A 27296-nucleotide genomic window follows, 5' to 3' on the forward strand; every position below is an offset into this window, starting at 1 on the left:
AAAGTTGGTAAAGAATTTTATTACGTGGCTTAGGTAGGCTTTTGCAGTCTACTAACAGAAAAGGGGTTTCCACACCTTATTCAACCTAACAAATTACAGATTTGTGATTTGTAACTGCATGGCTGCAGTATCACCCTCCTTTTATATGTACTTTGGTGCAAGAATACAGTAGATACCTCTTCCTCCAGAAAATAAAAATGTTCTCAATCTAAACTCAAAAGGGAGCAAAGACAGTAACACCAAGTTTCTGCAACACTTGGCCAAAGATTGCAATAAAAATCAAAACAGGATGCTGCTGAACATACGAGTGAGACGCGGGAGACACCTGTGCCCGTTTCAGTCCGGTCTTGGTAGGAATGATTTAGCATCTGCATTTACTTTTACTGCAGCTTTCACATATGACAGGTGGAACTGTACCACGATGAAGGACAGTCTCATTATCACGAGAGACTCAGATACTGGAACTGAGCACTGGAAATGTCTCTTGGGGCATAATATACAAACAGATAGGAAAAAAAACTGCCTTAAGAAAAATTTCACAATTGTTTGACTAAACATCTGAAACGTGTTTCTCACAGCTTTCATATATTAAAAAAGTTTCCTGCAGAGATGCTGTTTCTTTATGACACAACCTAGTCGCTGTCATCTGACCCACGCTCTGAGCCCCGATCCGAAGCCTCGTTGTTGGAGCCCTCGGGTTCCGATTCGTTTCCGGAGCCTTGGCCAGAGCCCTCGTTATCCGATCCCCTCTCGGATTCGCGATCCGACTCGGCGCTGGGGGAGGCCGGGCGGGAGTCGTTCTCGGAGCCGGCCGAGCGGCTCCTCCCGGACTGCACGGACTCGTTGTCAGACTGCTCGGCCCCCGAGGCCCGCTGCCTGGACGGCCGCTCGCTGTCTGAGTCCTCGTCGGACTGCTGTCTCCGGAGCCTGCGGGGACTGCCCGCCTCGCTGCCGGACTTGTTCTGGTGCTCGTCCGAGTCGCTCTCCTCCGACGAGGCCCGTTTCTTCTGCCGCTCGTCCTCGTCTGAGTCGCTGTCACTGTCGCTGTTCCTGGGACGTCTGGCAAAGAGAAGGAAGGGTGCTTGTCTGTCCTTACAAACCAGCTCACCTCTACAGAGGCCGCGCCAGGACCTCTGCTGCCAGTGCCACCGAGGGCCGGCCCCTCCCCGGGCTGCAGGAGCGGCCCACGGCGCCTCAGCCAGCTGAGAAAGGGCGGCCCCTCTCCTGGGAACGCCGCGGTGCTGGCTGCCCTCCACCCTGACTGGCCGTCCTGAAGATGGGACGCAGGCATTCGAAGGGCCCTCTGTGAAGGTGCTTTGTCCCGGAGCCCCCGACTGTCAGGGCCGTGTGAAGGGAGAAGGACCAGCCGCTCTGCTCCGCGGGGTGGTGGCACCAGGGAGTCTTGGCTGGGAGAGCCCCTGCCACCGGGACAGCTGTTCTGGGGCGGACACGTTTCCCCAGCGGAGTCCCTGCTTCGGGTTTCCGTGGGAGAAGTACCGACCCGCACAGAGCTCAGTCTGGGGGAGGCGAGGGAGTGGCACACAAGGACATCACTCTCCTCACTGACCAGGACATTCCCGCAGGCTGGCAAAAGGCTCGAACCGGGAAAGAAACCCAGGTATGCAACAGGTGACCCAGCCCACTCTGAGAACATCAAGAGTGATGCGGAAGGGGGCTCTGTATATGTGTGCAGGCCCAGTGGGCCCACTAGGACTCAGCTCACTTCATGTCACCTGGGCAAATAAGCACACGCCTGCACGCTGGCCAGGATGAAGGAGGCTAAGTGAGGCAAGTGACTTAATAAACTCGGCCTTGACTTCCGGTCCGGGTGTGGCGGCAGGTTGCCGCCCACACTGGGCCTTTCTCTCTACGTGTAGTCTCCACAGTGTTCATATTTAAAAGCCACACACTGCCCAGGCGTGATCAAACCAGCAGACCAGCACGGGGGTGAGGACAAAGCACCACCTTAGGGAAAGGAGCCCCAGATGCGTGTCCGACGGAGTTGTTAGAGGGAAGGGGTGCGGCAGACCTTACAGCTGATTCTCTAGACAACTCTCCCCCGCCAGGCCGGGCCTGCACGGCACCCTGCGCTCTGCAACGTGCTGACCCTCTACCTTCTGCCTCACCTCCGACCCCCAGAATGCTGTACTTCCATGCAAACACCTCTTCTTTTACGGAAATACATCTTAGACTCCCCCCATCACCCCAACTCCAGATTAGGTATGGTCCCTGGAGCGCCATAAACGCAAAGCAAACGTTAATACTTAAACTTGTTCTGTTGTTATTCTCCAAAATCCCCCAGGGGGAATTTAAGGGCTCTGTCTTCTTCCCTAAACCCCCCGCACTTCACGCACACAACAGATGTTCAAGTGTCTGTCCAATGAAGGAATAAAACAACGGCCAAAGAAGCACACGGTGCGGTGCAGGTGCAGTAGTGAGTTTGAGTCCAGGCCTCCACAGGGAGGCGGCTGGAGCCTGAGGGGAAGTTTCAGACACACAGTACCCTGTACCGCCTCATCAGGTGAGCGGTGAGCTAAGGGAGAGTCGAGGCTCAGCCGCCCGGGGAGCAAGCAGAGGCGAATCCCACTGCCCGGGAGGGAGACGGGGTATCCCGTCTCCAAAGTCCAGGCGCAAGCTACTCGCTAACACTTTTAGTCAGTGGCAAGGCAGTAAAAGGATTTGTCTCCTCTAGGCGGCTGTCATCTAAGAAACACCAGCCAGTGTCCATGAAGGAACGAGACTGAAGAACAGCTCTTCTTTGAGGGAGGAAGGAGTCGAAGGACAAAAGGAGGGGTGAGGACAAGATGTCTGCTCGGCTTCTTCCGGCTCTCGGGCTCTAAGAAGCCAGAGAGAAGACATCTGGCCCAAGGCCATCCATTTGCTCCCTCTTATTAAAAGACAAGTATATTTTCCCTAGTGCAGACAGCCAGATTAACAACCACTTCTGGTTTACCCACAGCACTAGAGGGATTCCCCAAGGGAGCAATTCCTACCCTTCATCAGCAATCTTCAGTTTATCCTCATCTGAAGAATCATCGCTGGATGATATTATGGCTTTGGATTTTATTTTTCCCTTCATCGAAGGAGGCAGACGTTCTGGCTTGGGCTGAAGAAGAAATGTGAAACATAACGGATTAGGCAAGACGCTTCCATAGTGAAGACTTCCCGCTGAACTGCATCTGTACTACAACGAGACCATCAAACAGCCTCCCAAAGGACGCCAAGGAGCACTTGCGCCTGTGGGGGCTGCGGGGAGGGAGAGCCTTCCAGGGCGGGTGGTGGGCTCCACCTATGGGGCAAGAACAGAACCCTGACACTTACAGTCTTCTTCTTCTCTGCTCTCGGAGGACGGCGCTTTTTCGGTTTGGGGCCATTTTCTGTCTCATCGTCGTCAGACCCTTCTTCTCCCTTCGGAGGTCTTAGACAGAGAACACCGAGAGCGTTTGTCAGCAGCCACGCAAGCCTCCCACCTCCCACTGCTCTGCATCGAGACACTCTTCATTCCGAAAGCCCCGCTGAGCAGGAACTGCCCTCGACAGACCCGACACTCCCCGGGGGTGGAGGCCGCGGCTCAGGACTGGGCAATGAGCATGCCGCGTGCCCGCAACATCCGGTGCCTGATTTAGTCAAGCGTGCGCTCTCTCAGCACTCGAAGTTTGCATCTGGTGCTGGGTGGGGTGAGAGCAACTCTGTAAAAACAGCCGCTCCAGACCCCCACATCTTGCCCCGTTCCTTCCTTCCCGACGACTAATTCCAGGCCTGCTGCTATTGTCCTCATCACAGCCTCCACTCCACAGGTCTGGCTGGGCCTGAAAGAATTCATCAGGTTCTTTCTCGCATACAGCTGACCACAACCGGGAAGGGCAGCCTAAGGAAGACCGCTGGCAGGGGCTCCTGGACACGGCAGCGCTTCGCGAGGGCACGGGAGAGCTGCGAGAGGGGCAGGGCAGCCGACCGGGCAGCGTAAGGGGAGCTGCCGTACATTCACATTCTACGCACGCAGCCAGGTAGGCATTGCTGTTACGATGCTACCAGTGGGACCGGAGGATGAGACTGTGCGTGCACAGCTGGAGCGCACACTTCCAGGTCTCCTCTCTCCATGTCGCCTACATTTGCCAACAGATACGCTGGTTGTAAAGACACAAGAGGGCAATTCTGATTGAGGACTGCGGAGGGGCATGTGCTCTGTTTTAGGTTACAGTAGGAAGCGGGAGCACACAGCGTCACTGGGAAGATCACGTGACCTGGCTGGCCAATTCAGAAGGTGAGGGTTTCCCTGCTATTTTCACGAGGTTACCTAGGACACATTACGGATGATACTACCTTCTCCTCTTTTTCTTCTTCCTCTCGCCACCCTCCTCTTCTTCACCTTCTGGTTCACTACCACTGCCCTTTCTTTTCTTCTTCTTTTTGGAGACAGGCAAGTCATCGTCTGTGTCGTCATTGACAAATTCATCAAACTCGCCTCCCTTCTTTGAACGCTAAAACCCAAACAAAATGAACTCAGTTATTTCCTGGAAGGTGGAGTGCGGCCGGAACTCCAGGGTATAGGAAGTTGGCACATTCCAGCAGTCATGTGCCAAGTGAGGGATCTTTTACTACGTCACATGCCAGAGATGCCTGACCGGGCCCAGATGTCTACAACTTCTAATTGGGTTGACTCTCTCAACTGGTTAACACTGTGCAAAAGTCATCAACTACTGCAAGGCCATTACAAGGTGAAACGTACTTAGCTAACCTTGGAATGCACTTCTAAACACTGGATGCCATTCTCTGTGTCAGAAGACTGTCTCTTAGTAAAGGAGGAAGTCAAAGCTAAGGACTAGGGACAGAGGGAATGTATCAGATTTGCTTCTGTCAGCGCCAGCAGGGGTCTTGTCTTACCCGCCCACCGCCGCCACCTCTTTTCTTCTCTTTTGTTGCTTCGGTCTCACCAGTAAACATAAGAATATTTTTGGTCTTCTCCACATATTGGGCCCGCTGTTCCAAAAGTTTCTTTTGCTCTTCCTTTTCTCTGAGACGTTTCTCTTCCTATGAGGAAAACAAGGTAGGGAAAAAAAAAAAAAACCATCAAAATGTTCTTATGATGAAAAAAACTGAAGGCTACCATGATGAAAAAACTGAAGGGTTTAAAAAAAAAAAAAAAAAAAAAAAACCCGAAGCACTTGTATGCACACACTGCTTTAATTCTAGCACACCTGGGAAACCCAATGGCACTAGGTACCTGTTCTTTCAGAAGTTTCTGCCTTAACAGCTCCTTTTCTTGCTCTTGTTTGGCCCGCAGCTCCCGCTCTTCTTCGTCCTGTTTGCGGGCTCGGGCCACATGGTATTGCGCCTGGCTCAGTAAGTCAGAGCATTGTCTGGAACATGTTAGAGTCGGAGGAATATGAAAGTAGAAAGGACACTTTCTTAAAACAAACAAGAAACTCAAGAGCATCTGATTTTTCCTTAAGTTAACAAATCTGAAGCAGAATCATTAGCTGACATCTGTGTGAAGCCTCAATTAGCAAGACTAATTTTCTTTATCATGTTAGTTCCGTCAACTATGTTAATTTCCCAAATCACAAACACCCTCTCAAGGCACAGCTTAAAAGACTTCTAACATCATCTTCAGATGACTCAAGAGAGAGCCAGGCACCATGCTGACTGGTGACACTGCTGACATTAGTGAAACACACAGGTATTTCCCCACAACTTAAGTTCTTGCACTAAATCATTTGTGCCAAACTCCTTGAAAGAAAACAGTGTTGGCATGGGTTAGGGAGTCCTGACGGGTGTGAAAGACCGAGCCTTGCACAGCCAGGAGTCCCTGTTCACTGCTGTGTCGCTCTCCCAGCCCAACCAGGCACTCGCCACAAACAGTAACGTTACCTCGCTTCTGTAGCAGCAAGCGCCAAATCAAATCTCATCTTATCACCCACTTTACTCAAGTAACTGAAGTATCTAAATGGAATGAGAAAAAGAAAATACTTAAAAGAAAGGGTCTCATTTAAAAAGTCTGTTAGATTTTTAATCTGTTCTACCAAAACAAACTGAAGAAAGGCTTATGTATTGACTGGCTGATTTACATGGACGCACAGAATGTACAAAGGACTGTCATCTCAAGAGGAAAATTACACACCCAACTCACCTAAAAGAAGGTTGTTATCAATAAGCCACTCACCATGTTTAATAAAAGACAAGTTTAGCAAGACGGGCAATGTTCTGTTTAATATCATCAGTAAGCTCACAAATAACAAAAACAAAAACAATCAATTCAACCAACGAATACTGACTGAACAGTAAATTTATGAAACACGTCAGCATGGCAGCCAGGGGACTTAGGTCAGGAAAGCACCTCCACTTCACTAAGCAAGGAAGAAATGTTAAACGAGAGTCAAATAGGGTTGCATAAAACCTGAAGAGATGTCAGGTTTTAATTTCACCACACGCTGAATTACCGAAGAAATACTATCAGGTTAAGTAAATTTTGAGCTGAGCTGAATAAACCCAGTAAGCAGTATTCTAGAGTTAAGAATTTAATCCTAGTTCAACGAAAATCAACATCTCATCAAGACACACTGGTGTAAAAATAAAACAAGCCTAATTGGAATCTAAATTTCTCACATGAATAAAATGCCGAATCAAATTACTGAAAAGTCTAAGGCAAGCTACCAAGCCAGGCAGCCAGTTGGAAGGGTGGGGCTCCAAAAGCCACTTGTAGCAGGATTCTGGCTGCAGTATGGCGCCACCTGATGGCAGCCATCTGCCTTAGCACAAATATGCCTAGAATGATTCCCGTGGAGTTTGCTTTTTAGGGAAGTGATTTTCAGCACCTCTGGAGACAAATGACTTAAAAAAACAAAGCATTTCATTTCAAAGGTGTTCTCCACAGGCTTTTTACCTGTGCGCAAGCTCCAGTTCTTTCACAGCATTAAGAACTTCCTTCAGATTACTTTTTTCATCTTTCAGGACAGAGGTAGCTAATCTCTGTAGGACCAGGGCCACATTAAACATGAGAACTGTGTCACTGGGCGCCACATGTCTAGCCTGCAAGTAAGAAGTAAATGCAGACTGTTAGCAGCTATGTGAAAACACAGATGAAAGAATTAAAAATACACAGTCCAGCACAGAAACGCACGGGAGCCCCAGTGAGTTCTCGCTTTTACCTTCAGCAAAGTCTGCTTGCATTCCTGTAACTTGCCACACTTGAACAGGGCCCGGGCCAGATACAGCACAACTTCGGTGTTCTGGTGCTTATAGAATTTCCGGAGGCAGTTTTCATACTAGGAAACAAAGTGAAATCCAACAGGGATTAAATGGTCTTTTCATTTTGCAGCAAAAGTTCAAGTGATTCTGAAGCTTTGTATTTTACCCTGTAGGGTTATTTTCAGAGAATGATTTTGGAAATGATTTTTGACATTCATCTAGGATACATTTTCACAACATAAAAATCTGATCCTTAGAAAAACTAGACACTTGAAATAATTTTCTCACTTGAAATTTGGACCAACACTTAAAGAAAGAGTAAGCAGGTTGGGAAGCCACGGAGAATCAGTTTACTGACCACTTATTAAAAGTCACACACCCAGCTCCTGTGGGCATACTCTCTAGGACCTTGCTGTAGGATTGCTGGAATCTACTGGCATGAGCATGAGAATTCTTACTGTTCTGCTTCACTTCTTGGTAAGATCAGCGCAATGATATTGTTAATTTTGACATGAATATCACACTTTTTGACCATGGAACACATGTTGTCATAGGGAAAGATCAGTATCTCTGATAATTCATTTGCATTTATAAAAGACAACATTACAATTTTGCAGATCAGGAAGGCCCACTTCAAAAAACACAACCTCTCAGGCTGCCATATGCAATCGCAATTCTGTGAGTCCCTGTGATCAATGCCCTCCAATATTTTGAACACCAGCAGTAACTCACTCTTTTTAGAACCCTTTTAAACCCCTTCCAAGAGCCTCATCTGGTCTTTTTCTACCTTATGTAAGAAGCTTGTTCTTTCTAACCATAATACAACCTGCAGGGTCTTTTTACTTTTTAATATATACATATATCTTTTAAGATTTATTCATTATGTATTTGAAAGGTAGAGTTACAGAGACAGGGATAGATCGTTCTTCTACCCGCTGGTTCACTCCCCATAACAGCCAGGGCTGAGTCAGGCTGAAGCCAGGAGCCTGAAATTCCATCCAGGTCTCCCACATGGGTGGTGGGGGCTCAAGAATCTTCTGCTGCTTTCCCAGGTGCATTAGTAGGGAGCTGGATCAGAGGTGGAGCAGCCGGGACCTGAACCAGTGTCCATATGGGATGGCGGCGTTGCAGACTTCACTTGTACTGCACCACATGCCGGCCCCACTTTTTAACATATTAAAGATGTTGGGTGCAGCTTTTATTTCAAATTCAAGTACTCAGCAAATAAGATAACCACAACAAAATTCTACAGTTACAAAAGTTTATCCCTATTAAGTTTTCTTTCTTCTTTTAAAAAATATTGTCATTTCAGTGCTCTGAAACTCTGCAGTTTCAAAAACCAAGCAAACAAATGAATATTAAATCCTCTGTTTACTGGGTACTCAGTAATATTCTAGGCAAGCTAGTGCCGAGTACTTTTCATATGGATCCTGACAATATTCTATGAGGTTAAGGCACAATCATCTCCATTTGAAAGATAGGATAATTGGTTCCGAGAGGATGTCCTTTGCCCAAAACATGCAATTAGTGGCAGAACCAGGACTCACATCTCTGGCCTTTACATTATGTAATTACAAATCACTGAATAGACACAGCATCAGAGAGATAGCAGGCAGCTCCAAGACAGGGTCAGCAAAGTTAAGAAAACATCTGCTCAACAATGACCATGACATAAAGATATCTTACAAGACATTACCATCTGAACGGCGCTGATATATTGCTTTTGCTCCACATAGATGTGTGCCAAGTTCAGCCACACATCACTGATATCTGCTGTTGCTTCTCTTACTTGGGCAAAAACATCACGAGCTTCACGGAAATACCCTTTGTGGGCCAAAACAGCTCCTACAGTCACAGAAAGGTTCACATTTATGAATTCTCTCATCGTAGCCAGTAAAACAATTAAAAATCTTATTTTAAAACAATTATAATTATCTATTACATTTGGAGATAAAGTCTGATTTACAAATACTCCTTCAGAAACAGTGATTTCAGAAATCATTATGGGTGCCCACATCTTTTTTTAATTTTTAGATTTGTATTTACTTGAAAGTCAGAGACAGGGAGGACAGGGAGGGATGGGGAGAGACATAGAGAGGTTTTCCATCTACTGGTTCACTCCCCAAATGCCCAGAACAGCCCTAGCTAGGCTGAAGTCAGGAGCTCAGATTTCAACTCAAGACAGGAACACAAATACTTGCTACCCTACAGGGTGCACATGAGCAAGAACTTAGAAGTGGGGCCAGGATGTAAACCCAGGCACTGATAGGGGATGCGGGCCTCTCCAGCGTGTCTCAGCCACTGCACAAACACCCACCCCTGGATACCCACATCTGATAATCACCTATGCCATTGGCAGCATACAGATTCTTCGCATCATTTCTGAGTACCTGCTTGTAGATGGCCAGAGCACGATCCTGGTGACGCTTTTCCTGTAAAAGGAAACAAGTCTTATTTTAAAAAATTCAGACAAGAACACAGAATATAAGGTTAGTTTAAAAAGACAAAAAGAGATGACCTTTTCGCGATCTCGAGTGGGCTGATGCAAAGTTTGGAGCCACACGTTGCCAAGAGCTAGCATAGAGTACGTGTCACTCTGTGTGGACGGCTGCTTTAATATCCTCTCAAATTTCTTCTGGCCTGGACCCCATTCTTGTTTTGCCAGATGAAGATTACCAATCAAAGACCAAGCATCGGGATGATCCTGAAACACACATATAATGAAACAAAACCTGTAATTATAGTTTGAGAGAGTTCAATCAACTTCCTACGAAGATGGTTTCTGAAGAGGTTATTATCTACATTAGAACAGTGGTTTTCCAACTGAGAATTGAGACCCATTAGTAGAGCATAGTTTACAGCCTAAGAAATAGAAAAGAAGGGGGAAAAAGTAGAAATAGCCCACTGAGCACTGGCGAGAACAAATAACGACTTGGAAACTTTTAGCTGTTTATACATATACGTATGTGTACACTAGACTCTGAAGTGAAATCTAATTCTTGCTGCGGGCCACAATCATAAGGCTAACAGGAGCTCTCCTCTATTGCCAAAATACTGTGATTCCACAAGCTTTTCTCAAATGGGACTAAAATTCCAAGTGAGATAAACTACAGAGGGTAAGGCATACACACCAGGTCACATTTGTTGACGTGTAAGTGAAGGGATAGGACAGGGGGAGGGAAGACGGGATAAGGAGGTAAATAGAAGAGATTTATATTAAAACTATGGCCCCTAGTTATTCCATGATCAATAACAGAGGGGCAGGTGTCTGGCCTAGTGGTTGGACCACCTGCATCCCGTATCAGACTGCCTCGGTTTGAGCCATGGTTCTAGCTCCTGATTCCAGCTTCCTGTTGCTGTAGACCCTGGGAAGCAGTAGGTGATAGCTGAAGAGGTTGAGTCCCTGACACCCATATGGGAGACCTGGACTGTGCTCCTAGCTGCTGGTTTTGGCCCAGCCTGGTCCTGGCTGTTTTGAGTAACTAGAGAGTAAATTAGCAGATGGGGACTCTGTCTCAAAAAAGTTATCAATAAAATTTTATTTAGTTATCTGAGAGGCAGAGCAGGATAGAGAAAGAGTTCTCAGGAACTAGAGAGAGAGAGAAGAAGAGGGAGGGAGGGAGAGGGAGAGAGGCAGAGAGAGAGAGACAGAAAGTGAGCAAGCACATAAGCACTCCTATTTGTTGGTTCACTCTCCAAATGTCTGCATTTGAGGAGTGAATTTTAGGGCTGAAGCAATGCTGGGAGCAGGGAACTCAACCTAGGTCTCCCACGTGGGTGGCAGGAACCCAAGCACTTCAGTCATCACCACTGCCTCCTGGGGTCTACACTAGTAGGAAGCCGGCTGGAATCAGGCATCAAACCCAGGCATTCTGATGTGGGACATGGGCATTCTTAACCAGTTTGTCTTTTTTTTTTTTTTTTTCTTGACAGGCAGAGTTAGACAGAGAGAGGGAGACAGAGAGAAAGGTCTTCCTTTTTCCATTGCTTCAGCCCCCAGGTGGCCGCTACGGCCAGCGCGTTGAGGCCAGTGCGTTGCGGCCGGCGCACTGCACCGATCCGAAGACAGGAGCCAGGTGCTTCCTCCTGGTCTCCCATGAGGATGCAGGGCCCAAGGACCTGGGCCATCCTCCACTGCCTTCCCGGGCCACAGCAGAGAGCTGGACTGGAAGAGGAGCAACCGGGACAGAATCAGGCACCCCGACAGGGACTAGAACCTGGGGTGCCGTCGCCGCAGGCGGAGGATTAGCCTAGTGAGTCATGGCACTGGCCAACCAGTTTGTCTTGACTGATAGATCAAACCCCTATCCCACTCTTCAGTATTCTTAATATATAAATGGAAAAACAACAACAACAACAAAACAGGGAGATGCCAAAATACTACAAATATGACAGCCATTAAAAGAAAGAACTGATTTACAGGGTTCTTGGAAAGAAGTGAAAATATTATCTCTCAAACCTAAACATTAATATTACCAACCTGATTAATCTGAAGAGCTTCCTTAAACCAATCTGAAGCCTCATAGAAGTTTCCTTTATCTCTGGCCATGGCTCCTAGGCGCAAATAGCCTGAAAACATGTATTTAAAAGGTTTTATGTTCAAAATGTTAGCTATGCAGGATCACAATTTAAAGTCATACTCTTGAAATAACTCTTTCTTGTGAAAATGTCCATACAAGAAACACAAAGTCCCAGGGGTGAAAAACATCCAACATCAGCCTAACAAGTTCAAGTATAATTTTGTCATGTCTTACTATTTGGAATCTAGGATTTATCTCTTCCATTCCATTCTCAATGCTAGCACCCTGGTCCAAGCCCTTATCTGAAGCTATATTTTAAAAAGCTTGGCTTTGGTCTCTGTTTCCAATTTCTCTCCAACACATACCACTGCCAGTAATTTTTTCTTTTTTTTCTTTCTTTTTTTTTTTTAATATTCTCCACATGAAAACTTTAATTCAAGAAAACAAACATGTTAAGAAGTTATTTCCCACAAATAACTGAAACAAATCACAACAGAATAAGAACAAAGAAGGAGATGACAAATAACACTCTCTGTAGTATAGAAAAAAGCAAGAATAGTGATTTTTAAATGTTTCCAAAGACTATGGCATAAAAGTTAATATCAGATTCCCCCAAACAGTTGGAATTAAACTTTCAATTATTTCTCTAATATGATTCCAGTTTTTACATTCAACTAAATCTAAGAACAATAAGTAAAACACAGACAAGTATTACTTGTAGTATCTAAGGAATGTTTAAAATTAAAATTACAACATATAGAGAAGCTAAGAATCCAGTAATTTTTTCTTAAAAGTGGAAGCATGTGACTATGGGGGACTACTACTTACTAGTCCTGGATTCAAACCATGGTTCTTGCACTTCAATGTACAACACAAATTCAAATTGTTTTCTCTAGAAAAGGTCATTCTCTTCAAGAAATCAATAATGGCTCAGTGCTATCAAGTCAATGTGAATTCAGTTTGACATTCAACTAAAATCTGATTTATTTTAAATCAGTTTTACATCCACAATAGCTCTATAGATGCCAAGTTAATAGCTCCTGATGTGACTAAGACAAAATAAGAAAGTATGGGAGCTCTCTATCTGTCCTCTCAAATCCATAAACCAATGAAAATTACTTTTTAATTAAAAACCTTTCATATTTTTAATGTCTTGGTTGCAAAAAAACTGGGGGCATTTCTGTAAGAATTTTTTCAAGGAAAAATACTTTTTCACTATTATAAGCAATGCAAAAATGTTTGCATGTCATAACACGTCACCATAGTTATAAAGGTAAATCCAGTATCGAATATATCAGAGTTGTTGGAAGCCTAATAAAATTAGCTGATTCCATTGAACACAGCCTAGTAACTGAGTATGGTCCAACTGGGCTACCTGTTTCTTTTGAGCATAAATTATAAATAAAGCTGCACTTCTTTTTGTCACAAATTTGTACAGAAGGGAGACAATCAGAACCCGCAATTTTTTTTTTACTATCAGTTCTAAGAAAGATGTTTTTCCTGCAGCCTAAATTTTTGCTATTGTGGGAATTTGGGGATTTTATTCTATAAATTCAAAATTCTTACAGTCAACATAATTCGGATGTTCTCGTAAGATGTTTTTATATAGTTTTTCTGCTTCATGGAATTCACACATTGCCTCATACAACCTGGCTAGATTATATGACGTCGTAACGGAAATGGCATTATAATAATGTTCGTCATGCTCGGCTTCTGCTTTTGCACGATCCAGTGATGCTAAAAAATATTTCTAGAAGAAAAGCAAAGCACATTGTTAAAAAACCTGGTGTACACTGAACTTAACCAACTATTAAGAGAGTACTTCTATTTCCCTACCTTTGCCTCCCCTAGGTTGCCAAGCCGGAAATGGAGGGCACCCACATTATTCAGAATCTCGGGGGGGACATCAGCCTGCACTTTCTCCTGAAGGATCCGTGTGGCCGTTCCGTAAGCCGAAAGGGCACCCTGCATTTTCATGATGGACAGAAGACGCGGAAGCGAAGGTCAAGGACAAATACTATGCCAGGCTCACACTGAAAACATCACGTGGGAGAGAAAAAGCACAACGAAAATACCTGTATATCAGTCTGTTCTAAGATTTGTGCCAATTCAATCCAAGCTTCCACATCATCAGGATACTGTTCTGTGACCTTCTTCAAATGGCCCTGGGATGAAGAAGAGCACTGAGCTAACACATTCCAACCATAGGTGGTCAAAATGCAAAATGGCGGCGACTTCACTGTTTAGTAAGTCAGCTACTGTTATCCAAGCTGGAACAGGTTCAGCTAACAACTCTGTTCCTGCTTATCTCTCGTAGCAATAACAAGAAATGAGGAATGCAAGTCTTGGGATGGCTAACAAAATAGCACAGATTTTTCAAATGTACCTTGGCAATATCTCTTTTTTCTTGATCTTCTGAGGCAGCGTAAAGGGAGCCAAGAATTTTCATAGTTTCATAATTATTAGGATAAGCTTTCAAAACTTTCTCAAAGCACTGAGATGCATTTTCTTTGTCACCTCGATAAATATACATTTGTCCCAAACCAAAAAATGGTAGCACAAAAGAAGATGAGGCAAACTGTGTGGCTTGATAGTAGTACTGAAAAGCTTGGTCATAATCTTCCTAAAAAACAGAAATAAAACAACACCACAACAGGCATAAGAGTGTTAAAAAGACTTGAAGAACTGTAAATATTATAAATAAAACAACAGGACTGGATGCTTAGGAAAGTTTTAAAATTATCTCACCTGCACGTGGAATGACCTAGCCAGCTGATAGCAACTTTCAGCTTGCATAGCCTCTACTTCTGTATTATGGAATGCATGGAGAGCCAGGTGCTGGACTTTACTATAATCCTGAACGATACAGACAGAGAGTCAACTGGGAGAATGAAATTGAGTCTGCGTAGTTATTTCTTCTTCAACAGTGACACTTTATTTACCTGTAAGATCCATCTCCCCTACACGGTTGCCTTTGGGTCCTGACACTTAAACATCACAGAGCTTAGTCAGCAGTTCCTCATGGAAGGGAGGAAGCTTCCACAGCCAGAGTAAAACATAATGGCTAGCAGCTGGGTGACTTTAGACTATTAACTCTGCGTCAAATTACTCAAGCATAAAATGGCAATAAGATTACCTGCTATGAAGAGTACCTAAATAAATACATGGAATACATTTTAAGCAGCACTTAGCATTTGGTAAGCATGGAATGAATACCAATAACGAACAACACAGTAGCTATCAATAAGGATTGATTTGGTTTTGTAGCTTTTATTTAAATTGCTATTAAACTAGCTTAAAGTACCTGGTTTCAAAATGGAGACTACATTTTCATGAATATTATATAAAAACTTTGTCAATTTTTTTTTTTTAGATATATTTATTGGAAAGGCATAATGACACAGAGAGAGAGAGAGAGATTTTTCATCTGCAAGTTTGCTCCCCAAAGGCTTGTAATAGCTGGGGCTGGGCCAGGCTGAAGCCAGGAGCCAGGAACTTGATCCAGGTCTCCCACGTGGTGGCAGGGACCAAAGTACTTGGGCCATCATCCACTTCTTTCCCAGGTACATTAGCAGAGAGCTAGATTGGAAGCGGAGTAGACAGGACATGAACTAGCACTCCAATATGGGATGCAGGTGTTGCAAGCGGCGGCTTAATCTGCTGTGCCACAACCTTAGCCCCATCAATGAATTCTAGATTTAGTATCTTAAGAAATTAAAATGCCATTGCTTCTACAGAATTAGTGGCAACAAGTACATCATAATCAACAGAAAAATGTCACAAACTCCTTGTTGCCCACATCTGTACATCCAAATGTTTCTGACACAAGTCCTTATGCTCTAGATGCAATATTTGCCCATCTCATGCAATGCCATTACCAAACCAAACTGCTAAGACTGTTTTCCAGATCTGTGCCATTCCCCTCTCAACCACTAGTGAGTGCCTCCAAAACACCTACACTTCGAGAGCTTTTCCATGTTGGTGAAACCCTCTCTAGACGCCTGATCACACTTCTTTGCCACAAGTGGGTGCAGACCTTTATTTTTACATTTGTTTATATGGCTGTGTTTTCCATGAAACTGAGTTCCTTGAGTACAGAAACCATGTCTTACTCATTTCCACATCCCTATCAGTGTTGGCTATGGTATAAAGGGTCAATAAAAATGAACAAATACATCTACCCCAAGGTAAATAATTTGGAAAAGCAAACAAACTGACATTTTCAAGTTTCTTTCCAAGTTAAAATACTCTTAACTGTAGTACAGAAAAACAAGCATCAGAATAGAAAAGTAAATGACTTCTACCTTTTTGAAGAAAAAGTGATTTGCCAAGTGGTTCAATACCATAGGGTTGCTAGGGTCAATAGTATAAGCTCTGGAAAGAAGCTGGACACCATTTTTGATGGAATCAGCCTAAAAAAAATTGCAATCAGATGGAGTGAAAAACATTACTTAATTAGAAGTTTTTCAAAGTTTTCTTTGTAGTCTTAAGAAATAATATAACTTTAAAATTCAGAAAGTGAAATATAGCTCTTGTTTTAGTTCTTCTTTATCAGGGACCAAAAATTTCAAATAGTGAGTTACAAAATCATTAGAATTTAGTTTTCTTAATTGTGGAAGCATCCTCCATTGTAAAGAACTCCCTGTCCTCTGATATTGGGTGCATATATTTGATAAGTCTTTTTTTTTTTTTTAAGCTTATTTATTTTCATCTACCTGAAAGGTAGAGTGACAGAAAGTGAGAGGGAGAGTGAGAGCAAGAGAGAGAGAGAAGGAGGGGGCTGCTGCTTCACTTCCCAAATACCCACAATAGCCAGGGGCTGAGCCAAGCTTAAGCCAGGAGCCAGGCACTTGCTCAGGACCTCCCATGTGGGTGGCAAGGACCCAAACACTTTGCCCATCATCTGCCATGTCCCAGATTGCATTAGCAGGAAGCAGGATGGGAAGCAGAGGTGCTGGGACTGGATCTGGCACTCCATTATGGGATGCAGGCACCCCAAGCAGTTGGTCACCCACTGTGTCACAACGCCCACCTCTGATATCAGTTTTAACTATGATTTTTTTTAATTGAAGATTTATTTGTTCATATGAAAGGCAGAGTTATGGGACAGAGTTAGGGAGAGGGAGGAGAAGAGGGGAAAAAAGGGTGAGAAGGAGGGAGGCAGACTGGAGTTGGGGGTTGAGGGAGCAGAGAGAACAAGAGAAAGCTTCCATCTACTGGTTCATTCCCTAAATGGCCACAATGGCCAGGGCTGGGCTAGTCTGGAGCCAGTAGCCAGGAACTTCATTCAGGTCTCCTACATAGGTAGCAGGGGCCCAAACACTTGGGCCATCTTCCGCTGCTTTCCCAGGCCATTAGCAGGGAGGCAAATCAGAAGTGGAGAAGTGGAGCAGCTGGGACACAAATCGGTGCCCACATGGGATGCCAGCATCACAGGCAGCAGCTTTACCCGCTTCGCCACGATGCCAGCCCCTCCTCTTTTTATTTTCCTGTCAATTCTTACTTGCCATTTGCTTTATCAGTCTCTACCTGCCAAGAGTCACTTTTGGTGTTACTGGTCTAGCCATCCTCTTGGAGTGGCAGATACTGGTGGATTACCCCACAGCCACTTTGCCCTGCTAGCAGACTATGCAGCCTCCGTAACTCTTCTTCTGATTTCTGGAAGAACAGCTCCTTATCCTCTTCGCCAGCACCAAAGAATGAATCGTAATTAACCAGCTGAGATAATCTACTTCCTTTCTCTGGAAACTGGCCTTACATGCTGATCCTCAGCTGAGGACAATGTCACTTCTGATGATCAAAAATCGGGGTGGTGGTGGTGGGGATGTACCACTGGCATTTAATGGGAAGAAGCCAGAGATGCTGCAACACATTCAATAGATAGGATAATTCCTGACAACAAAAGATTGTGTAGCCTCAAGTGCCAGTAGTATTGAGGCTGAGAAACACTGGAAACCCTGCTTTGCAGAATTACTCTATGAGGGAGTCAATGATGGGGAGCTTCCTTCTCAGTGTAACAGGGAGTTTCTCAAAGAGAAAGCCTCTTATCCCTTCCTCTTCTCTGCCCATATATGACTACATAATGAGAAGCCTGAGATGCAGCAGCCATCTGGCAACTATGAGGTGACAGACAAGGAAGAAGAAAGACACACATTAACGAAAGGAGGAAAGATAAAACCCTAGATCTGATGATGCTGAGGTGCCAAATCTGAGACCTTAGACATTTGGTTTAACAAACAATAAAAGTCATTATGTTATGGGTTGTGTTCTTGTTATTTGCAATTCTTTAAAGTATTCCAAACTGGCATACAGCTCTATAATCCCTTAGCTGAAATTCAGAAATCCAAAAAGCTCTAGAAAACGATATTTTTCTTTTTGAATCTTGGAGCAAACTCATTTGGTGGCAACACTTTCCCTAAATTGTCATGCTAATCTACAGGGTGTGAAAAGTCACTCACCTTGCCACAGACCTGTTTGCTTTGGGGATGGTGCCCCAATAATGGGGGTGCTGACATCATACAGTATAGGCACCACGTTAACTTTCTATCATCTGAAATCTTTCATTTCTGAGACATAAGTGACTCTAAGAACTTCAGAAAAGGGACTGTGGGCCTTATCAATCAGTCAGGATGAGACACTTTTTCAGTTACATACCTCTTTATTGTTGAGTTCTAGAACAGCCAGTCCAACCAATGCTCCCACACATTTGGAATTGAGTTCCAGGGCTCTGCTGAATGCCAGACGGGCTTTCTCTAGTTTGTTAAGTTTCACAAAGCAATGGCCCATCCCTAAACGAACTTCCGCTAAATAAATAAAGTCAATCTGTTAAGCTAGAGTATTTTTAGGGTTCAAGTCAATTATAAAAATGCTTATACATTTTCCATTTCTGGGTTGCAAAATCTCCAAGATTAATCTCAGTGTAACTACACCCTAAAATCCTTTGGCTTTCCACAAATTTGCCTTCACCGGAGGTTAGATGCACCCCTATCTCCTTTCATGGATGCCTCTCACACCACAGAACAGAACACCTGTAATACTATTTTTCTTGTCTTCTAACACCTCAGCTACACCAGACCTTCAATTTCTCAGAGAACAAAGTTCCAGTCAGACCTTCAATATTGTGATTGATTTCAGGCATACTGTCATCCCCTTCAGAGCTATGCCAGCTCATGCAGCCCCATCTCAAAGCCATGCCCAAACACAAACCTGTCCCTGAGGCCAATCTGTCCACTGAACAATGGATGCTCTCTCCTCTACTGGCAGGTACTACTTCAAAAATCCTGTCCTATTTTTCCTGCATTGTAAAAGGTGCTTCTCTATTGGATCATATTCATTCACATAAATTTTCTCCCATCTCACAGAAATCCTCATGATTTCATTTTCCTTTCCAGTTGCCAACCCATCTCCTTTTCCTTGACAGCAAAATTCCTTCAGAGATCCAGCTACACTTGTTGCCTCTGATTCATTTCCTTCCATTTTCTCTTGCCTTCACTCTAATGAGGCTCTCCCTTGCGCTGTTCCAGTAAACTGCCTTGATCAAGGTCACTAATGATGTGCGTGCTGCTAACCCAGTGATCAATTCTGTCCGTTTTACTAGGGCGTGCCTTCAGAATCTGACAGTCACCTGCTCCTAGAAACATTTTCCACCTGGCTTCTCCCCGCAATTCTGGCTGCTCCTTCTCAGGCTCCTTTGCTGATTCCTTCCTGTTCTCCAACTCCCTAAGCATTACCGTGCTCTAGGGCTCTGTCCCTGGGTCTCTTTTCTACCCACAGGTTCCTCTGTTAACCTCAAGCCCCATCATGGCCTTGCGCACCATCCACAGGGTGATGGCTTCCAAATTAACTACTTCAGCCCAGATCCATTTCCTGAGCTCCAGCACTTCTGATCTCTTCACTTGTAGGTCTAAAAGGCATTTCAAACTTTTCCTGTCTAAAACAAGTTCCTCAAATGTAGTAAAATGGATCAGCACTCTTCCAACTGCTTAGGCAAAGAACTTACCTCTATTTGTCTCATATATCACTTCTACTCTATCAGCTCTCCCTTTAAAATCTATTTCGAATCTGACCACATGTACCACTGCCACTCTCCCCACTCTGGTTAGAACCACAGTCTGTGGCCTGAAGGACTGTAACAGCCGTTCCCCTGCTCTCCCTACTTCAGCCCTTACCCCTCACTCCCCACTCTTCTAGTCTCCACCCAGAAGTGCCGATGACCCTTTTAAAAAGGTCAGGTCCTGTTCCTCTGCCCCAAGCCCTCCAATGGCTTCCCATCTCCACCAGAGTAGAAGCTGAAGCCCTGTAATAACCTACGATGCCAGACATGACAAGTCCCCCATGGGGGTTTTGATCCGTTTCTTGCCCTCTTCTCCTCCTCTCCAGACTCGCTGACCTCAGTAGTCCTCACCCTTGCCAGGCACACTCCTTCCTCAGGGCCCTTACATCTCTGCTTGCTCACTCCGGGAATGTCCTCCTCCCATCTGCACAGCTCTAAAGCTGTTCAGTCTACTCAAATAGCACCACCTCTGATGCATTTCCCTGGTCACCCTTTCTAACTCGAAAGCTTCTCACAGCTCTCTCCAGCTTTCCTCTTCTCTTAGCCCTTGCTACTAGCTTACATAGGATATATAACTGACTCAACTTCCCCACTGCAAAGTGATTTCATGAGGGCACAGACTTTTGTCTCCTTGGTTCACGTCTGCATTCCCAGGGTCTACAGTGCTGCATGGCACGTCACTGGTATGCAATAAAAATTCGCTAAATGAATGAAATTTTGCAAAGACAAATAGTACAGAGCAAAAAGCTTACAATATGATCTCCTATCCAGCTTTTGAATCAAACAAAACACCACAAAATCTTGATTCCATCATTTCAACAATCCAAGTGTCTTTTCACAACTAACTTCACAAGCAACTGCCAAATTCTCAATATTTTAAGTTGGGTCACACACAGCTTAGATCTAAAATAAAGCTCTTCTCTCACCTGGACATCCTGGGTTGGTACGCAAGGCTTTCTTATAATAAGCAAGAGCTCCTCTGTAATCCTTCTTGTTAAAAGAAATGCAGGCTTTGCCTGTAATGGTTTTTAAAAATAAACACACACTCTGATTACAGAACACACATCTACTATTCTTTACACTAACTCACTTAAATTAAGTACATCTCTTGCTAAGAAATACTTGCAATTAATAAACACATTTTCATATTAAATCTTCATTTTCCGTAAGGGCATGTCAGTTTATGAACAAAAATAAAAGTCCTTTCTTTACGTCAAATGTTATAAAGTAATAATCAAAATGGCCTGGTATTGTCTAAGGAGAGATTGCTTAGTGACCTTCTAGAAATGAATAATAAATTATTCTTAGCTAGTATGTTTTTATTTCTGAAATTTCAAAAATAATTTGGTGAAATTCAACAATAATTTACTGAAATTCTATTTTGCTGTCCTGTTTGATTATTAAGGATCTTTTACAAAGAGATATATTCCAGGAAAATGCTTAAAAAAAAGTAAAACTCTTAAGATGGTTGTCAAAGATCACTTACCAAGAAGGGCTGGAATATTATTTGGAGATTGGTTGAGTACAAAATGAAACTGTGCATCAGCTTGATCCATTTTGTCACCTTCAAGGAGACAGAAACAGGCTCTTCCCAACAAATGGTTCTGTAAAGCAAATCTCAGATTTTACTAAAACTAATATCACTTACCATTCTGTGTACCACCAAACTGAAAACCATATAGGAAGGAGGAAAGAGTGTAATTCAAAGTTTTCTGTCAATTATAATGTGTTTAAACCACCAATACGACACTTCTTAGTTACAAAATGAGAAATTATCCTGAAATCCAAGTTTCCTGTGCCAGTAATAATGACAGAAAGAAAAGTTCAAATTTTTAAAAATATGCTTAAATTTCCCTATAGATGTTAGAATTGCTGACTCAGCATGTGAGAAAGTTTTATACTAAATTTGCCCATATTACTTCAACAATACAAAAACCAAAGAAATTCTAAATTTAATGAGGAACCTTTCTTTCCAACCACATAAACCATGTTATCTTAAGAAAAATTTGTTCAAAACTGTCTGCCTATCACATGCATTTTGTTTTCCTGTGGTATTTCCTCGACTTCCCTTCATAAATTCGAAGAAATTGGCTGAACTTACTTGATCATACATGATAATTTTGTCGGCCATTGTATACAGCAAGGTGGCCTGTGTAATAAGATCCTTCTTATTGTCCTTATTCTTCTCTTTCCGAGCTTGTTGTACATAATAGGCTGCCAGTGTGTCTAAGCAAGTCATCTGGTCTTTCTCATGGTCTCTGTAATCCAAATTGCCATCTATACGTGCTGCTTCCAATAACTTCACAAACTCTTCCGTTTTTCCTTGCTTGTAGTATTCCAACTATAAGGTAAAGGATCCAATTAGAATTATGAAAGCATATGTCCATATAAAAAGCTATACACAACAGTTTTTAGCAGCTTCACTGGTAATAGCAAAACTCTGGAAACAATGCAAAAGATGATTTGTAAGTGAATGAAGAAATAAACAAGCTGTGGTATATCCGTATAATGAATACTACTCTAAAATAAAAAGGGATGAATTTTTTTTCAAGATTTTATTTATTTGAGAGGTATAGTTACAGACAGTGAGAGAGAGACAGGAAGAAAAGTCTTCCTTCCGTTGTTCACCCCCAAATGGCTGCTACAGCTGGAACTACACCAATCCGAAGCCAGGAGCCAGGTGCTTCCTCCTGGTCTCCCACATGGGTGCAGGCACCCAAGCACCTGGGCCATCCTCCACTGCCTTCCCGGGCCACAGCAGAGAGCTGGACTGGAAGAGGAGCAGCCAGGACTAGAATCCGGTGCCCATATGGGATACCGGCACCTCAGGTGGAGGATCAGCTAAGTGACCCACGGCGCCGGCCCCATGAATTTTTTTTTTTTTTTAAGATTTTTTATTTGAAAGGCTGAGTTAGAGAGAGAGAGAGAGAGAGAGAGGCAAAGACAGAGAGAAAGAGACATCTTCCATCCGCTGGATCACTCCCCAAATGGCCACAGTGGCCAGGGCTGGGCCAGGCCAAAGCCAAGAGCTGGGAACTCCATCCAGGCCTCCCATGTGGGTACAAGGACAAAGGGACTTGGCTCATCTTTCGCTGCTTTCCCAGGTGCATTAGCAGGGAGTTGGATTGGAAGCAGAGCAGCCAGGACTTGAATGGGTGCCCATATGGGATTCTGGTGTCATAGGTAGCAGCTTAATGGCCTATGCCACAATGCTGGCCCCAAAAAGGGATGACTCACTGACACATGATACAACATGGATAGATCTCAGAATAATTACGTTGAGTCAGAAGCCAGACCCTTCCCCCACTAAAGAGTACATACTATGCAATTCCACTTATGAAACTCCAGAAAATAGAAATCTCTAGTGACAAAAAGCAGATCAATGGTTGCCTTGCACTGACAAAGTGGGGAAGACCAGTACAGCAGAACCTTTTGGAGGTGATGAATATACTCATCATGATGACTATGGGGATGGCTTCACAGGTACATAAACACAACCAAACCCAACAAGTGGCACACACTAGGGTCTGGCTGCTTGTTCCTTCAAGACTTAGGTTAACTCTTAATCCCCAAAGTCACGTGTTAATGGTATCTGGAGATGTGGCCTTTGGGAGGTAAGCGGGATTAGATGAAAGTCAGTGAAAAGGACCCTATGACTGCAATAGTGGCTTTATGAGAGACAGACCAGAGCTGGCAAGTATGCTGTCTTCAACCGATGCCACCTTGGACACTGCCAGGTCCCCACCAGCAAGAAGGACGTCACCAGAGTAGTTAATAGATCTTAAATTTCCCAGCCTCCAAAAGTGTGAGCCAAGCCTTTATTCTTTCTAAATTACTCAGTCAGTGGCATTCACTTATAGCAACAGAAATGGACTAAGGCAGTACACTTTAAATATGTGCAGTCTATTTTAGATCAATTAGATTTTATTACAGCTGTTAAAAAATTGGGACTATTAAAAATGTTTCCAATCTGTTTCCTAACAAGAAGTAGTTGATTTCAAGCTTTAATCTATTTTATTTATTTATTTATTTATTTATTTATTTATATTTGACAGGCAGAGTTAGACAGAGAGAGAGAGAGAGAGACAGAGAGAAAGGTCTTCCTTTCTGTTGGTTCACCCCCTAATGGCCACTACGGCTAGCGCACTGTGGCCAGCGTTGCGCCAATCTGAAGCCAGGAGCCAGTTGCTTCCTCCTGGTCTCCCATGCAGATGCAGGGCCCAAGCACTTGGGCCATCCCCACTGCCTTCCCGGGCCACAGCAGAGAGCTGGACTGGAAGAGGGGCAATCAGGACAGAATCCGGCGCCCCGACCGGGACTAGAACCCGGGGTGCTGATGCCGCAGGTAGAGGATTAACCTAGTGAGCCGTGGCGCTGGCCTCAGGCTTTAATCTTTAAACTAACAGAGACTGAGAGAAAAAGTCATAAAGAATTCAAAAATAAGGAACTTGGGTTCTGGTTCCAGATCAACCAAAAATTATCTGTTACTTGGGCCTATTGAATAACTTCTCCCAGTGTGTTTCACTGATAAATAGTAAAAAGCAGTATCTATCATTTATTAACCACCTACTGTGGGTCACAGTCCAAACAGGAACTTCACATACATTTCTCTCTGATCTACATCCACCCGATGAAGTAGGGACTCAAACACCCCCCTGTGTTACAGGAGGAAACAGGTTCAGAAGTTAAGCCACTTGCCTAAGGTCACACATCTGCTCGGCAGCCAAGCGGGGATTTGGACAAAAGCCTCTAACCCCAAAGAAATATTCTTTCCCCTGTAACAACCTATATTCCACAGTTTCACTAATATATTCTACCACAGATACCATGCAATTTCTCCAGTACTCCAATTTCCCTATTGGTGCTGTTAAAGAAGGCAGATAAACTCAAAACAACCTAAAGTTCCTTCTGGTTTTAAAAAATATATGATAAGCAGTCATGGGTTGGTCTCCATGAAACAGGAAAACTTGAAATTTAAGTCAGGATGGCACTACTTGTTACTGAAAGCACTTTTTCACCTCTCCACATCCAAAGGGCAGATTCTCAGGACAGGCTTGCCTACTAGCGACAAGCCCAATTCCAGGCCTACTCCTCTGCCCCTTCTAGGCCACACTGGGATCCTCCCCCGTACATGAAGGCAGCCTGCTCGCCAACAGCGAGGGCGGTGCTGACGCTGCCTTGCCCTGTGAGAGGAAGCATCGCGATGCAGCAGCCCTGGAGTGCAGGGTACAGATGAGATTTAGCCTTTCCGATGAGATTTTCCCAAGGTTCTTCCCAAACATTCAGAGTATGGAGGTGACCAAACAGGACAAAACCCATCAGCTTGTGATAAGCTTTGACCAAAAGGGCTTGTATGGCTTAGCCTGGAACCTCATCACCTTGTAGAGTTTTGTAGTGAAATCTTTGACTCTCTGGAGAGCAATGTGGGTGGCCATGTCCACACTGCAGTATCTTATTTCTTCTCAGCTTAGCCATAACCCATAACCAGCTGTATTAAATAACCACCCAACAACCAAATACTCCTTACTGAGGGTGAACGTTGCCTCTACCAACAGACACTAATTTCCCAGTGGAGCTGCTGCACATCATTGAGGAAAGGGTCTTACTGTTCCACAAATAATATAATCAACTTCCATATGCATGGTAATTTTTCAATTAATTTAGTTATCATGAACCCAAGCTGGCCAGTTCTATATCTGAAAACAGAAAACACATTTTTCCCCATCAACAAATAGGAATGATTTATTATACTGACCGCCAAAGCAATCCATATGTGCAGTTGTGTGTGCTCTTGTTTCAAAATACTGATAACTTCATCTCCCTCCGGTAACTGATCGAAGTCAAGCTCAATGACCTAAAAACACAAAATGTAGGCTTTATCTCTTATTTCCCTTTTTTTTTTTTTTTAAGATTTAGTTATGTAGGGGTCAGAATTACAGAGAGAGGGAGGGAAAGAGAGAGATCAATCTTCCATCTGCTGGTTCACTCCCCAAATGTCCACAATGGCCTGAGCTGAGCCTATCTGAAGCCAGGAGCCAGGAGCTTCTTCTATCTCCCATGTGGACACAGGGGCCCAAGTACTTGGGCCATCTTCTGCTGCCTTCCCAGGGGATTAGCAGGGAGCTGGATCAGAAGTAGAGCAGCCAGGACTCGAACCGGTGTCCACATGGAATGCCAGCGCTGCAGACAGTGGCTTAACCCACTGTGCCACAGTGCCGGCCCCTCTTATTTCCTTTTGAAAGTGACGTTTCTTCTGTGATTGTGGCTGTTGTTGAACATTTGTCAATATGTGTAGATACAGAGTCTGAGCTCACCTGCACTGGCAGTGAGCCAATTCCTGTCAACATTTAAAAAGTATGTGACAAATATGCTATGCTTCAATATTACAGTAACAATATGGAAAAGAAAACAATCTTGCCAGCTGTTCCCACATCACTAGAGCTATAAAATGCTGACTCAAACGCAACAGAACAAAACGCTACTTAACATACAATACAGGTTAAGGTGCAGTTAAGCCCCCTGAAAACGGTTGATGCCACAGGTCTGACACCTTGCGAAGCCCTGCACAGTTCAATACCTCTGTACACATTAATCATGGAGGCAGCTTCTGTGTATCACAGACGCTCCCGAATGTGGGCATGAAAATTACAGGAAAATGTTCCGGAATTGGAGACGATGGTACACAACTCTGTGACTATACTCAGAACCCCTTGATTGAATGGTAAAAAAAAAAATAATAATAATAACAGTATGAAAACTCCAAGAAGACTGGACATCAAAGCTGAGCGCTTCCTTCAGACAAGCCACGGGCCACCCACGAACCAGGCGCTGGTTAAGGGACAGCGCACACAGCAGCGCGCACCGTGACGGACTCGGGTTTCCAAGGGTGAAGGGGCAATCTCCCCTGCATTCCCAGAAGACACCGAGCTGCCGCGGCAGCCGGATCTCGGGGACCTCGGCGCCCACCTCTGTCATCCGCCGGATGCAGCTGACCGGCTACTCTCACACCCCTGCGCTCGGGCACCAGTTAGGAGAACAGGAGGGCATTGTGGAACACGGACAGGTTGCAGGGGCAACTTTGAAGAACTCCTTTTGCGAGCGGCCCCGGGGCTGCCGGGACACGGAGTTCCTAGCCTGGGAGGGCGCAGGGCTGGGGAGGGAGGTGATCGGAGCTTTGCCTGGGGAACTCGACGCGGTTCCTGGGGAGGAGGGTGCTCTCGCTTCCGAAACGGAGTCTAGCAAAGTCGGGGGGGGGGGAGGGGAAGGGATCCTCCAAGTTCACGGCCCCCACCCCCTCCACGCTCGGCACTACCTCGTCAGTGTCCCGGAGGGGAATCTCGATGGAGCCTCGCGACATGGTGGGATCAGAAAGCGAGCGGGCGTCTCGCCCCGCCGCTCCGCAGTCGGTTGTCCTCGCTTCTGGTTAGTCCAGAGGTTCGCGACGGCCTGGCTCTGGCCGTGACTGCCGCCCCGCGGCGCCGCCGCAGCTCCGGCTTTCTCCTTCCCGTCAGCGGCTTAAACAACGAGCAGCGGAC

At 44.6% G+C, this 27296-nt stretch overlaps 1 protein-coding gene across 1 annotated transcript; it reads right to left on the bottom strand.

The window, feature by feature from the left end:
* CTR9 (CTR9 homolog, Paf1/RNA polymerase II complex component) lies at positions 1–27296 on the bottom strand. Its single transcript, XM_062196500.1, has 25 exons — positions 27074–27296; positions 25517–25615; positions 21863–22102; positions 21248–21365; positions 20688–20777; positions 18363–18511; positions 16013–16120; positions 14457–14564; positions 14095–14331; positions 13784–13873; positions 13545–13673; positions 13275–13458; positions 11669–11757; positions 9707–9892; positions 9533–9620; positions 8885–9033; positions 7149–7265; positions 6884–7029; positions 5872–5943; positions 5225–5360; positions 4885–5031; positions 4324–4481; positions 3322–3418; positions 2994–3106; positions 1–1059 (listed from the first exon to the last, which is right to left on the bottom strand). The coding sequence occupies exons 1-25, from the start codon at positions 27116–27118 to the stop codon at positions 633–635; spliced, it is 3522 nt and encodes a 1173-aa protein (XP_062052484.1). The 5' UTR covers positions 27119–27296; the 3' UTR covers positions 1–632.

Source organism: Lepus europaeus, chromosome 7 (assembly GCF_033115175.1).
Source record: "Lepus europaeus isolate LE1 chromosome 7, mLepTim1.pri, whole genome shotgun sequence".
Taxonomy (NCBI): domain Eukaryota; kingdom Metazoa; phylum Chordata; class Mammalia; order Lagomorpha; family Leporidae; genus Lepus; species Lepus europaeus.

Bases quoted from the DNA above. Each gene is read 5' to 3' on its own strand.
- CTR9 (XM_062196500.1), bottom strand. From the start codon at position 27,118: ATGTCGCGAGGCTCCATCGAGATTCCCCTCCGGGACACTGACGAG. The intron at 22,103-25,516 runs GTCAGTATAATA...TTTACCTTATAG, and splicing joins ACATATGGATTGCTTTGGCG to TTGGAATACTACAAGCAAGG. The intron at 3,107-3,321 runs GTAAGTGTCAGG...TTTCTTCTTCAG, and splicing joins GAGCAGAGAAGAAGAAGACT to CCCAAGCCAGAACGTCTGCC.